Source organism: Callionymus lyra, chromosome 7, assembly GCF_982586985.1.
Source record: "Callionymus lyra chromosome 7, fCalLyr1.hap1.1, whole genome shotgun sequence".
Lineage (NCBI taxonomy): Eukaryota > Metazoa > Chordata > Actinopteri > Syngnathiformes > Callionymidae > Callionymus > Callionymus lyra.
In genome coordinates, this window is record NC_141824.1 from 25361912 (window position 1) to 25378678 (window position 16767).

The 16767-nt window shown below is 39.3% G+C and overlaps 1 protein-coding gene across 5 annotated transcripts in view; it reads right to left on the reverse strand.

Annotated features, from left to right (window-relative positions):
• Nucleotides 1-16767, reverse strand: part of gria4a (glutamate receptor, ionotropic, AMPA 4a) — a 112640-nt gene continuing 95873 nt past the window's right edge. The window contains exons 15-18 of one of the 5 annotated variants that reach the window (XM_087795760.1): nt 14170-14417; nt 8177-8291; nt 6027-6164; nt 1-2123 (exon numbers count right to left, since the gene is read on the reverse strand). In XM_087795760.1, coding sequence (XP_087651886.1) covers nt 1959-2123; nt 6027-6164; nt 8177-8291; nt 14170-14417 — 666 coding nt within the window. In that variant the 3' untranslated portion in view covers nt 1-1958. Of the gene's footprint in view, nt 2124-5916; nt 6165-8176; nt 8292-9878; nt 9994-14169; nt 14418-16767 lie in introns of those variants that run through there. The other 4 variants (XM_087795759.1, XM_087795763.1, XM_087795761.1 and 1 more) reach the window with 4 other exon arrangements.

Below are 16767 nucleotides of genomic sequence, written 5' to 3' on the forward strand. Positions count from 1 at the left end.
ATATTCATTATTGCAATGAATTATTATCTAAGATGAGTTTTTTTCTTCTTTTTTTTCTTCAAAAAGCGAGTTCTGTTCTGCTACTGGGATATTTACAACTGTTTTAAAAAGCAAGCTGCTTGACAGATCTGCTCGGACACAGGAAGTGATCTCGAATGTCTTCTTACTGCTTTTGAAACATCAGTTTCACCAGAGATCATTGTTTCTCATTATATGTCGATGTTTTTGTAGAACATTTGTACCTCATATAATTAAAGAACTTATTTTCGATGACAAAAGTGTGCGAGACGTTGTAAATAATCAAATCCGTATCAAATGCATCTTTTAGCAGACATACTGATTTCTCAGATTTTAGCTTCACTTTTGAGGTGATCATCTAAACCTTCCACTCAACACCTTTGTCCTCTGTAAGCGTCCTCGGTGACTCACCTGTGAGACACATTACATACAGCATCGCTCCCATAGTGCACCGCAGCAGTCGAGACAGATACCACATGTCCCATAGTGCACTGCAACATTTGACACTGATACTACATATCCCATATTCCACTGTAACCTTGAGACATATAGTGCATGTCCCATAGTCCACTGCAACAGTTGAGACGCATACTACATGTCCCATAGTGCAATGCAACAGTTGAGAACGATACTTAATGTCCCATAAATGTGTGATGCTTCCTGAACATAATTCCAAAGGATTTTTTTGTACTCCATAATAGGGTTGCAGACTGGAGCCTTTCCCAGCTACATAGGGTCAGGGACTCGAACATTTCGGAAATTGGTCATCTTGAATAGGGAACACAAAATGGATTTAAGATCTTGACTCTTAACTGTTGCATTTCAAAATACGACTAGCAAAGTTTTTCGTGAACAATTCATCAAAGGGTTCGTCCAAATAAAAAGGAATTTATTGTGTTATTCGGTAACAAATCTCTCAGCAGGGAAAATGCTACAGGTTGCTTAGATGCGATCATAAAATTTGATTTTGTATTTCAGTGTTTGTCTCAACTTTGCGCTCAGGATCAGCACTGAATGAGTTAAAGACAGTCTTCATCTTTTACTTTTGGACAAACATCTTATCAGGCCTGAAACATCCTTATTCTTCATCTTTCCAAGGATTCTACCATTCAACCACAGTTGAAACAGTAGTTGTGCGTTTATTACTCGAGTCAATAACTTTATTGCGTCTCTGTCTAGATAAAATCAGAGTGATTTAAGATCTAACCAGTCTTTTTTTTTAATAAATGATGAAACCATAACTTTGCAGAAATAAAATAAAATGTTGATAATTTTCTTAGAGTTCATATATATATAGTGTGTTTTTTTTTAGTCTTTTTTTTTAGAAACCCCTGTGTATTCCTTGGCTCAGTCAGCCACATTTTTAGGAGGTTGTTTCTGTTCTATAGTGTCGGACTACTTTAAAAATTTGAGGAAAGCCTTTTATCATTCTGTGGGAACGGTCCATGGCAGAGTAGCAGGTCTCCACGGTCCAAACAGTTTTCTGGTCTCTTGAAGAGTGAAGGTACCTGGAGTGGTAGCAGGCAAGTGAACGTGATATCTGAATAAGGCGTTTTCGAGAGGTGTGGCCTCGCGGCCATCGTTTTCCTGTGAAGACAGCAGAGATGGTGGTGGTCTTATCCCACTCAAGTCTTCGTCGTCACCATCGTCCGCAGTTCATTTTTCTGTGCTGGCTTTCCCCGACATTTTGTCCGTATCGAAGGGAATTGTCCTTGTCGTAATAATTCAAAAAAGATGTTGCAGGCAAATGTGATCGCTGTCCTTCTTTTGTAAAATAAGTCACTGGCAGCAGATGATGATAAAGTGTGGGTTCATGTTGTATAATAATGTTTGTTGTGTTTGAGTTTTCAAATTTGCTGCGTCTGAAGCAAATGTTGGCGTCTATCAGTCCAAATCTGCATGTGGGTGTATCGTTAAGGCACGGCAGGTGTTTTTGGTTTTCAGGGCAGTCCAGAGGAGACCACTGCAAGGCCGGGGTGTCGGAAGTGGGCGTGTCCTGCATGCACGGCTTTGGGGCAGTCGGGCGTCAGGACGCGTCCGTTTTCCCCGACACTTCCTGTGATGGACAGACGGGCCTTGTTGCGCATGGCTTCAGAGAACGTCAGCTGTGAGGAGGAGAGTGGAGTTTCAGTCAAGACATTGTGAAGCCATTTAAAAATGGAAATATTATTATATTTATCCATGATACATTTATACATTGAAAGGAAACTACTAGTCATGCACAAGACTCAAGAACAGCATGCACACATTCACCTGGCCAGAGGTAAGTTGCAATTACACATTAAAGTAATACTTCATGAGGTGCAATTAAAATCCCAAATTTTGTATTGATTTTGGTTTTGCTAACCTGGTACCAATTTTAAACGGAACATGGCTCTCATAAATCTGTCAAAATGTTAATAATATTACTCTGCTAGGCTCCAAAGTATGACATTGCGTGGATCTGTATTTCACTCTAAGAGGACCCGTAGTAGGTAGGTAGGTAGAACTTTATTGATCCCTCAGGAGGTCTCCTTCGGGTTGTTTATTAGTATTGGTATTAGTATTACTCTGTGAGGCTCCAAAGTATAACAATGTGAGGCTGTCTCGTATTACATTATACTACTTTGCGGGGCTGGGCAGTATTACTCCCAAGGCTCTGTGGTATAACTCCGTGAGGCTGTTTAGTATTACATCGTGATGGTCTGTAGTATTTCTCTGCGAGGCTTCGTAGTATTACTTTGCGAGGCACCAAAGTAATATACAGCAAGGCTGTGTAGTATTAAATTGTGAGGGTTTAAAGTATTACTCCGCAAGGCCCCGTAGTCAGTTATAGTCAGTAATACGTGATAAGCACTTTGCTTCAACATAATATAATGGTGTGTGTTTAAGGGCCGCAAAATGCCACCTCTACAGTACCTGCTCACGAAGCGAAGAGTTTAAATCAGTAATGCAGAAGAATGTAAGAAAAGAGCAGGTGCGAGAAAATTCAACATTACAGAATCAATGGTACGGAAATGAATGAAGGAATTATTATAGAATTATTTATGAAAATAGACCGTTTAATTTATGTTGCGCCGCTCAATCCGTGATAAAATCTAATAATCATCCGACTATTATTATTATTGTCCTATTATATGCACAGGTTCTGACTCTATCCTAGCTACTTAGGGCCAGAAGCAGGGGACACCCAGAACAGTAGTGACGTGTTGATGAAGCTTCATGAAACAGAGTCTTGTTTTAAATCAGTAGGTGGCGCCCTAGGTTTAAAAACTATTTGAGGTTTCAGTAAAATAGATAATAGATAACTGCTACATATAGATTATATAGCAGAGAATAATGTCTAGTGGTCAGAGAAAGTGAGAGACACTGTTTCACGAAGCTTCATCAACACAACACTATTAACAGGTCGCAAGCCAAACTAGAAATCAAAGCTTCAGTTTGAGATCAAAATTATTATAATTTTTTTTGGACAGTAATAAGAGGCGTATGACCTGGAGTGACAAAAAAAAGAAAATTGAAGTTCATTCAAAAAATGAATGTTGAAATTTTACATTTTGTTTTAGCTTTGATAACACGAGATAATTTGTAGTTAATGTTGTGATTGCAACCCAGACTTCAAGTTGATTTGAGCAGAAGAATAAGTTAAACAGACACACAGAAGGATGTGGAGTGCAGACATCTGCATTTGTCAAGGTGCTCATGCAATTTCGGGAGTTTCTGAAGTGATCAGACATGTGGGATTGAGTTTCAATAAAGGGCAAGAATTGGATAGTGACGAAGGAAAAGGTAGGAGTGTAAATAAAAAGGTGTGTGTGGTTCAGAGTTATAGAGAGGGCTGCACCGACTATACTGCTCTAATTTGCTGCTCATTTAAACACGTTTGCATCATATGTACTTGTATCAACGTCATTAATTTTACCAATTACTCACAGACAGTGTTGTTATGGGTCATTAAAATTTGTCTGAACATTTAATTTTCACCAATTTTGACGAAAGCGAAAATAATAATCCCTTTTTCCGTGCTTCGTATAGTGACGACAGGAGCGGGTTGGGAATGTTTGTCATTCACAGTTTTACGTAACATTGAGATCAGTTGGATGTTTTTTGCATGACACTAGCAGTGATGCACAACTCCAGTTTACCTAAGTATGTACCAAGATTCAGTCTTCTCTAACCAGTCCACCATGGCTGAATTTTCTTTTTCTCGTTTTCCTCTTTGTGTCATTTACTTTTATAAAAATTTTATTTTGTGTAACAATTCCTAAAATGTTTCGAGCTCATTTTATCTGAAAAGATTTGGCATCAATATTAAGCACAAAACAGGAAATTGAGACATAGTTGAACATGGATGGATTCAATTTATTATTTCTGAAAGGTTATTTGTGTTATTATATTTGTGTTGCTGGAAATATTTTAATTTTAATGAGTAAAAACCTTCCTGGCAGATTCAAACATGTTCTGCCAGAAGAAGCTTTAACTCTTCAACCATGTTCCAGGTGAGGTGGGGGAAATGGCGTCGGAATGGGCCATATATCGGGCCTTTTTGGCCTGCAGGTTTCCTGAAGAAGTGTACATGTATTGGAAGGTCAAGCGGGCCAAAGCTTCAGCAGTAGCTGAGGCAAAATATTGGCCCTCAGAGGAGATTGACTTCCGTACACCCTCAAAGAAGTTTTGTAAAGCCATCGGTTGTCTCAGGAGGGGGGCAGTTTACTCTTGACACTGTGTACAGTGATGATGCCGGGCTGATGACATCTTCTCGGGACTTCGTTTATCGTTGGAAAGAATACTTTTAAACTCTTAATCCGACCCAACATGTTTTCCGAAGAGGAAACAGGGTCAGGGGTCTCTGACATTGCATCCTCTATCTCTGGCGTTGAGGTAATGGAGGTGGTTTAAAAGCTCCTATGTGACAAGGCCCTGGGGTTGGATAAGATCCACCAAGTGTTGTTTTCGAAGCCTTGGATGTTGCAGGACTGTCATGTCTGACACGCCTCTGCAATACTGCATGGTCATCAGGGGCAGTCCTGTGGGGGGTAGCTCCAGGAATATGGGGTATCAGATACTCTGTTAAAGGCTTTCGTTTCTTTGTACTTTGTCACTGATTCTGTTCATAACTTTTATGGACAGAATTTCTAGGTAAAGCGAGAGTGTTGAGGTGGCCCGGTTTGGTGGGCTAGGGATTGGGTCACTGCTTTTTTGGGAATGACGTGGTCCTGTTGGCATCATCAGACTTGACCTTCAGCTCTTGCTAGAAAGGTTGGCAACCAAGTGTCAAGTGAGAGATGAAAATCTGCACCTCCAAATATAAGTCCTTAGTTCTCTGTCTGAATATTATGGGAAAGTGTAGAGCTCTCCGTATACCGGTTGATCTACATCCCTACCTTCACCTATGGTCACAGACGGTGGGTATTCTTTTGGATATTAGAAGTGAGTGAATATAACCTTTACCATTTTGGAAAGTGGAATTAAAACCAAAGCAAGAACCAGGGCTTTTCCACAATATGTTGGCTAACTTGACATCCCAAAGGAAATTTTATTAGTGGAGTTGTGCATTGCTGCTCATTGATGATTTGATTAGCTAACGTTGCAATGCAGGTGCCTGTTCAAGTCAGCCATGAGTCGTCACCATCATCATCATCACAATCGCCATCATCATCTGCGGCCAAAGATGATGGAACCAAATATGGAGCCTTACAATCATGATCATGTTGAACGTGAATGATTCGAGCCAATGACTGGTTAAAGAAAACAGGCTGCGTTGGTTCCACCATGCTTGACCGCCCCCTCGTGACCACATGGAGAACAACATTTTAGCGTCAGGCCGCTACGACAGCCCAGCATCCACAATACAAGAATCTACAGCACCACAACCAACACCATCATCACCCCACCTACATGGGAGCGTCTAAGTCCTACCCCTATATCTTGACCCCCTCGGAGCCGTACACGTTGTACCCCTCCCTATAAGTGGCTAGATTCTGGGTGCTGGGGGAGGGGCTGGGGCAGTGGGGGGGGCTAAGGTCCACCTTCATGCGCTTGGCTTCGGCCCTGGACTTGTAGCAGAATTCGACCAGGGCCACCAGCATTGCGAGGCCCAGGCCGCCCACCAGGATGTAGAAGACCCCAGCCACGTTGGACAGGCTCAGGGCCTGGGACGACTTGTCCTAGGGAGGAGGGTCATGGTTGTGATGGAGGGAGAAGAGAAGATGGTTGAGGAGAGACAAGAGAGATACAGAGTGAGACACTATGAACACAGCTACCACATATATTATTAGTAGTACTTTGCTATTTCTACTGCCGGTGTTACTATTTACAGCACAACTACTGTTTACATGTACAGCACAGCTACAGCACATCATGTGACAAGCTAATACTAGCACAGACAAAGACAACAGACTAAGAGCTACAACTTTATTCAAGTTGATTTTAAATGTAAAGGCTCCAGTTTCCTGATGAAAAAAACACAATTGGTGATTCTTAATTCTTAAAATTGTAATGTAGCTTCTCTATGTTTTCTAATGGGATTCATGGCATACATGAGGTCAACTAACATTCTAAATCAAGATGCTTGAACACAATAAGCATAATAATCAGAGAATAGTTCCAGAAATCTTTTGTTGCCTTAATACATTTTAATGAAGCCACAGTAAGTTTATCTGATATGGCCTTGGTTTATACTTTGATTTATGTAATATCAATGTTTCTTGTTGTGATTGTTTAATGTTGTTTTCTTCTGGTTTAGAACCGTGGCTAACACTAGTGATGATCTAATAAAGCTTCATGAAGCAGTGTCATTATTTTCCACTAGATGGCGATCTCTGCACTATTTGCCTTCGTTTTGAACAACTATTCTAATGAAACATCAAATAATTTTTAAATTGATGGCGCCACCTACTGACCTCTAAACAACATGACACTGCTTCATGTAGCTTCATCATCCCCTCACTAGTTAACACTGTTGTAACTAAATATTTTTTTTACTGATACAATGTAACATTTCCTGGTGGTATGTGGCTCCAGTAGAACCCCATTATATCAGTTTGTTTATTAGCTCATGTTAGCTAGCACTACTTAGCAGCACCAGGGTTGTATGACTTATGTTTGATGGGTTTATGAAGCTTCATGAAGCAGTGTCATGTTGTTTAGAGGTCAGTAGGTGGCGCCATCAGTTTAAAAATGATCTGATGTTTCATTAGAACAGTTGTTCAAAACAAAGAAAAATAGTGCAGCAACCGCCATCTAGTGGACTCTAAAAATAATGACACTGCTTCATGAAGATTCTTCAGACCATCACTAATAAATGGAGCCTGGTCTAATAACTTTTGTGTCGTTATTATTTGCCGTAGAAAACTCTCATGTGTTAATGACATTGAAACAGAGAACTTTGACTTTCAATTCAGACTTAATTGTTTAAGTATTAAATTAGCTTCATATTTCACAATACTTGCCATTATTTAGCATTTTCAAATAATAGTCAACCAAGAATGGAGGCGACAGGTAAGAAAATGAGTTCTGCATTATGTGCCTCATGTAAAATTCTGTAAGATTGTTTTCACTGCAGTATCATTTAACATGAGATCACACAATCCTGCTGATATTGTTTTTTCTTTGGCCAGTAATATGAGCGACTAAACGTATTCTGTGTTTAATGTGGACAGTGTTACACTGAAACATAAGTATAAGACAATGAATTACATCATTATGTTCATGTTACACATTCAGTTTGATGTTTGCATTAAAACTGGAGCCTTGTAGCCTTTAACATTAAGCGGATGTAAAAAAAAAGAAGGTTTGCCAGTAATGGAAAACGTGTAAAAGTTATTCTTGCTTTGATTCTATGTGCCAGATCAATATCAGTGCGTGCTATGTTGCTGCTGAAAATTGTTCTCTGCACATGGCTCTCAGGTGAAATAGAAATCATGACAGTAAGAGGAATCGATGAATTCTGATGTTCACTGCATGAGGGATGGTTCTGCTACAGATTGCTACAGAAACTGAACTTAAATATTTGATTGGTATTGAGTGAAATGTGGTCCACCAAGGAGAGACAAGTGGAACACGTTAAAAACCGGATCAATGAATCTGTGTGTGCTAGTGGTTAGGACAGTAGTTGCAGTAATCTGGAGCGATAATCAAGATGAGAGCGTTCTGTGGGCCGCTGCAGCGTGGGACTGACCTTACTTCCAGAGTCCTTGGGTCCACACTCGCCCTTGTCATACCACCATTTGTTTTTCAGTTTGTCTAAGACGCCTGCTTCGCTCAGTTTCAAAACCGCAAGGTTTACCGGGGTTCTTTGCGTGTAAAAATAACATAAATAACATCATATGACATGTTATTTTATGTTATTGGACTCTTCACATAATGCATTGAACAGCTCAGACACATTTCAAAGTCAACATTGGGGGTCGTGACCTAGCCTGGATCCCACTGAGTACATGTGTGTATGCTCGTTGTCGAGGGGCTGAGGGGGGAAAGCGAGGAGCTACTGCGAGCTACAGACATATGAGTGGGACCCACCTTTGTCACACCAGGTATCACACGCATGCTGCCCTGGCTTGGTGGCTGTCAAATCAGAGGCGGATACTGTGAATCCACACGTATTCGCACCAGGTACCTTTTTAAGATCTTAAAATAAGAACTTAGATGAATGCATTAAACAAACTAAAAAGTCAGATCCCCACCTTCTTTTCACTCTGCTCTCATGAATTATTCATCCCTGTGCTGCAGAGATGAGTCTAAGCTCTGCTTCCTCCCGGGCCTTTTTTATTTTCTCAGGGAGATGCTTTCAAAACACTTGTGCTCTGAACGTGGGCAACAGTTTCTCAGCAGTGCAAGTGATAAGTGTCAGTTTGACATTTTTTTGCGTCACTTACTTTACTTCTCCTTCTCACATTTTTTTTTCTGTGCGATTCACGCAAGCTTCCAGCAGGGGGCGAATACGTTTACATTCACAGTATCTCAAAAAAGTTTCAGAGGAAGTCAAATATGTTTTGAAATAACGTTGTGATTGTTTTTTATATTTTTATATCAGTGACATCCAACTATTGAAGGCTTGAATGTAACCTTTCAAATGTTGAAACTTTGATTTTTCTTTAGCATTTAATCTTTTTCTTGAATAATCTAATTCAATAATGTATATTAAAGGTTTAATTAGTTTATTGAATATGAACTCCAAACTTCTCATTTGATTTCTGTATGAATTGATTAGTTATTGATATCATGTAACTTATTATTATTATTTTTTAAGTATGAATTAACAGAAAGTATACATTATTTTTTTTAAATTATATTTTTCTTTAATTAATTAAACATTCGACACATATAATATATTATTTAAATGTAAATTATTATATGTATAATATATAAATATATAAATATATATTCATAGCCTATCAAATTCAATAATAAAATATTTGTCTAATAATTCCCACCTTTTTTATATTTAATTAAAAAGGCTACTAATAAAAAACGTGGAATTTAGAAACCTTATTTGTGCATTATTAGGATTAGAATCTCAAACTCTATATGTAAATAATTTATTACATTTTCTACGTTAAATTATTTGGTATGATGTAATTTAATAGTTTCTAGATTAAAGGGTTGAATTAGTTTTTAATAAATAATTTCACCCTTAAAACCACATTTCTTTTGAAAAAAAGTTTCAAGATTTAAAATGTCAAATTCAACATTTCAAAATTCTGTTGGCACAGCTATGCTTCCATAGTTGACTTGGCTTCTATTAAACACCTAGAAAAGCTGTTTTAGCTCCTCCTCCCAGGGCAGGTGCGAGCGTTACACACTGAGGGCGACGGTCATCGCCGGCTGCCGGCGTGACCAGCGCCCTCTAGCGGCGGGGTGGGCAGACATAGAGGGCTAACCTTGGAATCCCCTCCCCCGCTGCCACATTCTCCTTTGTCATACCACCACTTGTTTTTCAATTTGTCCAACAGGCCCTGCTCGTTGAGTTTTAGCACGGCCAGGTTGACCGCGTTTCTTAGAGTAAAAAAAAAAAAAAAAAGGAGCAGATAAGATTGTTTGGTCAGTGCAGAGGATGGAGGGACGGACAAGATGGAGCACAGGCGTGAGGAAGGTGAGGGGCGGGTGAGGGTCAGGGGTAATGTGAGGGCACATAAAAGGTACAAGTGACGGGATGCACCCTCGACAACACTCTCTTTCACTTTTTCTCTGTGACTTTTTCTCCTAAAATCGGTGTGATGCTGAGTCAACGCAACATCCTGGACGGTGCGATAATTGCATCTCTCAGCCTGCTGATGGTGCTCTTGTCACCTGCTGCTCGACCTGCCCCTGTGCGTCAGCCAGAGTGAAACTCTTGTTTCCTCTCGCCGCCCTTCAAGGATGACCTCCAAACAAATTTCACGGAGGCGTCTAAACGGAAAATAGCATTGTCGACATGTTTCTTTAGATTGCCATCTCAGGAGCGAGATTCTAAAAGCGAGAATCAAAACTCTCCGACATGCTGGTGCATCTGTTTTTTTCGTTTTAAAGACGACCCACTTCAAAAGCCTCGGGAGACTGGCTCTTGACTTTAACTTTGACTCCTCCGTAAAGCAATTTAACGATTTGTAAACGTATAATAGGGTGAATCTCCATAAAAGAGGACACTTCTACGCGGGGTAAGTGTTTTTTACGCACTTCCAACTCGGCTAAACTCATATTCTGATTTCCCAAATAGAAACTTTAACCGACGTCTTGGAGGACAAAGTTGTGTTTGTATACAAGAGATTTATTATCCAAAGCATAAAAAATATATATATCTCCGAAAGTTATGATCTGTAATAGTTCTTTATAAACATTCAGATTTTTAAAAACAATGCAATATCTCTCTTCTAGCTGAACAAATCGCCAGAATAAACTACAATAATTTGAATACTGTCTAAACAAAAATAAAGAAATCGGGGTAGCCAATTATTCAATGTCTACTTAAAATAAGTCTTGTGTTATGGCTAATGCAAAAAATATACCTAAGGCCTAATCACTGAACAAAAATAAAAGGAAGCTTGTAGGTAGTTGGAGACAAATAACTGTTGAATGGTAAATGCCATAGTCATTGACAGCTTTGATTGGTTGGCTGGGCGGCAAAGCAAAATGAAAGCTGTTCATGTTGATTTTCGGGTCACATGCACGACTGTATTTACAAGTTACAATAAGTGACTTCAATGTACTTCAGATATTTGCAGGTATTTTTTTTTCATTTTTCCCGGACAGGTCCCCGAAAGAGGAGATGTCTGGGTAAAATAGAACACATGGTCAGGCTACTATATGCTGCTTTTACATCAAAAGTCGTTTGCGACATGACGTTTACCATCATAAAAAAATAAATAAAAAGGAAATACAGATATGCGGAAACTGATGACTCATTTGGTTCAACTTTTAGTTTGCTATATATTGCACGATAGTGAAGGTTTTACGCTCTTGTGTGTGTGTGTGTGTGTGTGTGAGGCGCAGTAATCTGGTGTTTCAACAGAAGGTCATGGCCACTGTTTCTGCTTGTTAAGAGCAGATTTCTTTAAGTAAAGGAGGATGACAACTTATCTGTGGGCAGCAAGTTGAAAAGTGTGAAGAATAAATGTCTGTTTTTTAGTCTGTAAAGATGCAGAAACTGAAGGTTGGGTTTTTTGTCATTATTTATGTTCCGTTGTTTTGAGGAATATTCATTATTTTCCTGTGAAAGTTGCTCCTGAAGCCTAACAAAAGAACAGTGTTACTATTATTATTCACGCCATATCCTGTTTAAGAAGGTAAGACTAGTGGAAGTCAGGAGACTGGGAGCGGGACAGTGTTCTCTGAGGGGACCCATGATACATAGAGATGGATTCATGAAACAAACGGTGAGCGGTGATGGATCAAAGTCATCTTTTTTAAAAAACATGTCAGAAACATTTCAAGTCATCAGCAGAAGGAGGAGAGGCAGCCTCACAAACAGCCACATGTCCTATTCATGGATCAGGATCCTGCAGACCAGGAGAAGCCAGAGACAGCCGTGGATCGTGTCCCACAAATGAGGCGGGTTGAGAGAAAAGGCAAACATCCCCTTGCTGTCTTTTGCTTTTCCCGCATGAACAGAAAACCATGTTTGTGCACGAGGTTTAAGGCATCATTTACTGGGGGAAGTTATAGGAAAGATTTTTATTTTTAAGTTATTTCTCTGTGTGAAACTCAAGTTTGAAACTTTAAACAACTAACATATTGATGTATAAATATTGACGTACATAAATAGTAACTTCCTTTTTTTCATCTTATTTCTTGTCCCCCATGAATCAAGCCCCTCATCTGTAGTTCCTACTATAAATTCCCCCTTTGTGGCTTCAGGACTGGTGTTAGTCTTGGATGCTGCCCCTCCTTACATCATCATCATCATCAACATCATCATCATCAATTCATAAGAACATGAGGGATGGAAAGGAACACAGAGTCACAAGGACGAACAGCAGATGGACACAGTTACCTGCTCGGTGGCCCTAGACGAAAAAAAGAACGAGTGAGTGAAGCAGCAACAGAAGAAATAGCAGCGACCACAGACAGACGAGTGACGGTGACCAGGGAGAGGGAAAATGGTATGAGGTCTGAGATGGACTGTGAGATTTCAGAAACTGTTATAAAGTGGATTGGCGGTTACATTGTGTAACACAAGTTAGAGATGAATTTCATGTTCACTATTTTCTGGATTTCAAAGATGTGACACCGTTCATATATATGAAAAAACATTTTTGATAACAAAACAACAACTTGATGTGTTTTTGAATGTGTTAATCATAGTTTGCGATATATAATTATAATAGCTCATAATTCATCTTAAAAAAAGTTTTATTGCAGGCTTGCCATGATTTTTTTTGAATGTGCTTGACATTTTTTCTGCAGTTCAAAACCTTAAATAAGGTAAACCACCAGAAGCAAAAAGTGTGCAACAGTGATAAAGCCTTTGATGGACATGAAAAATTGCTGTATTTGCTGTGGCAAAAAAAAAAATCCCGAAGGAGTCCTCCTGAGGGATCAATAAAGTTCTACCTTTTTTGTTTGTATTAAGCCAATACAAACCACCACATCAACATTCAACAAGTTTGTCTCCTACCTTCACACAGTTGTGCACGTAAAAAGCTGTTAGTGCAGGGCTTTTCAACTTTAATTTATTTGGACTAGGAGTATAAAATGAGGAGACACTTAGCTGCTGCTAGTGCCAAATGAGTTCTAACATTGTCTCTCTAATTTTTACATCTGTTTGACATTCAACAGTAAAGGGATTGACCGGCGCACAGGTTGGACATTCTTCTAAAAATTCTGTCTCTCAGGAGATTTATGTTGAATAGCGCTTGTTTTTAGTCCCAGTGACAAACTTGTCAGGATGGATGAGCGCGAGGACCATTTATTAGCGTCATGAAATTCAAATGAAACTCTTGATCATGAATCGTTTGCACTGGTTGCTTCTTATTCATCCCTTTTTTGTGTTAAAATTGTTATTTTTATGACTCAAGCTGATTAAAATGTCTGTCTTTTTTCCTGAATAACATGTGCTTGTGTTTGTCTAAACATATCCTGCTGCAAACCACGAAACACAATCTTTGATAAATAGTTATGTCTCAAACACTTATCATAGTTTTTTTTTTACGCCAGAATGAGGATCTTATTCTGCCTTTTATCGACTTCAAACATTTGGACTCCCACAAAAAGAAAGTGGCAGATAGTCCACAAGGATTGTTTTGTGTTACAATCTGAACAATCGGAGTTGTGTTGTTCCCGCTGCTTCCTGTATCAAATCTTTCAGTCTTTTGTCTGACAGCTTGAAATCTCAACAGTGCACCCGAGCGATGGTGAGAGAATCATTGCAACATAAAGTGAGAGAAGCAACACAGCGAAGAAGAGACAACGGAAGAATGATGCAACACATGTATGAACCAAACACTTCAGGTCTCGCTTCTGTCACTGCTGTTGGCTGAAAACTGTTTATATTTACATTTTTGGTCCTTTTTTTTCTTCGACAAATAAGAACTGTGATTCGATCGTGTTTTTGTGATCTGAGTGTTTTCACCTCGCAGCAGTGAGAGAGTTGAAGAACAGTTTGTAAACAAAGGCACAGCAGGGAAGGTGGAATATGGCAGCAATAGTACAGTATCGTCACTGCTACTGCTTCTATTGTTACACTATTCCACCTACCTTAACTGTGAGCCTTTCGGTGTGGCAATTCCATATCCTTTGGAGTCCAGGTTCCCCCCGACTTTCATGGTGTCGCAGGGCTTGCGCTGCTCCGTGTACTCGTTCATGGTGGACTCCAGCAGGAAGGCGTACTTCCCCTTCGACTTGCGGACCCTCGCCACACCCTCCGCAGTGGTCTTCGTGAAGACGGTCGGCTCGGCGGACTTCATATAGGACCACATCTTCTCGTAGACGGCTATCTTGGACCTCTGCGGTGGAGGGAGGAGAAAGTGAGCGGAGGTTAATGAGGAGAGATCTGCATGTCACGCGTGGCAGCTCACTTGACATGTTTTTGATCCGCCTGGAGGAGGCAGAGTAACACATACTAAATAATAATCAGCTTCGAGAGAAATGGTTCAGAATAAAAATGATTGAAGCTGAAGACACAAATGAAAGCTGAATATGTCATGGGATAATATGATATTCACAGCAGCTTAACATCAGTGCAACTCCTGGCTGAAAAAGTAACCGTTATATATTCACATTCCCCACAAAGAACAATTCCCTAAATGTCTGCATTTGATGCTGGAGGAGAGAGTGTGGGAGAAGAATATGAGGCCGACCGTGAACTAAGATAAATAATTTGACTTTGGAATGAAAGAAAAAATGAAATGAATGAAAGAAATAAATTTCGGAATGACCTCCCAAAAGATGAATAAACTTGTGTCCGCCGGTCTATTTATTATCCATCCATTTATCTGCCTGTCCGTCCAGCCCTCCATTCATCCATCCATCCATTCATCTATTCATCAATATATCCATCTATCCTTTTATTAGTGATGGTCTGATGAAGCTTCATGAAGCAGTGTCATCATCTCCAGAGTCCACTAGATGGCGGACTATTTCCCTTTGTTTTAAACAACTGTTCTAATGAAACATCACGTCATTTTTAAACTGATGGCGCCACCTACTGACCTCTTAATAACATGACACTGCTTCACGAATCTTCATCAAGCATCACTACTATTTATGCATCCATTTATCAACCCATCCACCTTTCTGATGTTTTGTTCTGTTGAAGTGCTATATCTGTTTGTCCATTTGTTGTGTTGTTCGAATCCAAAGATAATTCATGAATGGTTTGTTTGGATACTAAACTTCTCTGAAGTCCCTCCACACTAATGATCCAATAAATCAATCCTTAACTGACATTTATCACACTATAAAGCACAACATCAAACACTCACACATGACAGTGGTGCGTCCTCTTGCTTTGCTTTGGATGTACACACATGTAACAGCATGAATAATGAGATATAAAAAGCATCTATAAATAAAGACGTCTACCTCGACAAGCTCAGTGCTTTCTCATTTTTAATGAGATTGTGACTGCAGGGAAGGAGCCGTGACCTTGTTGTACAGTAACTTAACAGTGTAAGAATCTTCGCGTGGCGACAATGTAAAGCACACGTTTCCTGAGAAATACTTTGTTTTGTTTTGTGTAGATTATAATGAAAAGGAAATGAGTGTTCATGAATATGTAAGATAAATACAAAGTAAATTACAGTAATAAAAGCTTTAATAATTCTAATTATCACATATATTTACATATAGCAACAAAATAGATGACTATAGCCAGTGCGGTGAGGTTCATGGTTGGTGAGGCACTGACTCCTTTAGAGTCCTCCTATAGTATTTAAACCCAAAGGGAAGCTTATTCAATTGGCAACTAGTTCTTTCATCTCTCATCTCTGAGACTACTGTTTTTGTCTTATGTGTCTTAACCTTTTAAAGTACATCTTTTATTGGGTATTTTTTTTGATTGTTTAAGCACTTTGTGACCCTGGTCTGGAAAGGTGTTCTACAAATATAAATTACTCACTTACATATGAAGTTTAAAAAATATATGATTTAATAAATTAGTTTATTGAGAACTCTCCAGATTTAAGTCTGGCTCAAGAGTGAATGATCCCGAGCAAAGGCGTTAGACCCTAGACATGTATACATAGATGCCGCATCGACTGCAGACGGATGTGTATAAAGCGCCGCCATCTTGGTACAGTGTCATCAGAGGCAGCGGCGCATTAACAACTACAGGGAAAGAGGTACTTTTCAATCTTAAAATAAAATTCTTCACTGAATTCTGGAACGTTTTTCAAACGGTTTGGTCCGTATTTGTTCCATCTATCAAATTCAATGTTTTTTTTTATAGATTTTATAGTAACATTTTCCTTCTAATAATATCTATCTATCTGGTCTGAGTTTTGAAAAACAAACCCTGTGAAAAAAGTTGACGAATTAGCGATTTATAATTACTTTTATAGTGTAAACACATCATTCCTCTAATGACGTAATGCACTAGGAGCGAGTGGCACTGTACCAAGATGGCCGCCCTGTATACACACGACTCTAGTGGGCGCCACCAGTTGATGCGTCATTTATGTATATAAATGTCTGGGCTTTATTCAGGTGGTGCTATAATGACAGATAGACCCGCCTTTTGTAACTTCTGATTGGTTAATATTACGTCAGGCCTTTATGTGAATGGCTAGATTCACGCAAAACCGGAACAATGTTTATTATGGTGAAAAGATAAATATAGAGTATTAATTTGGTCAA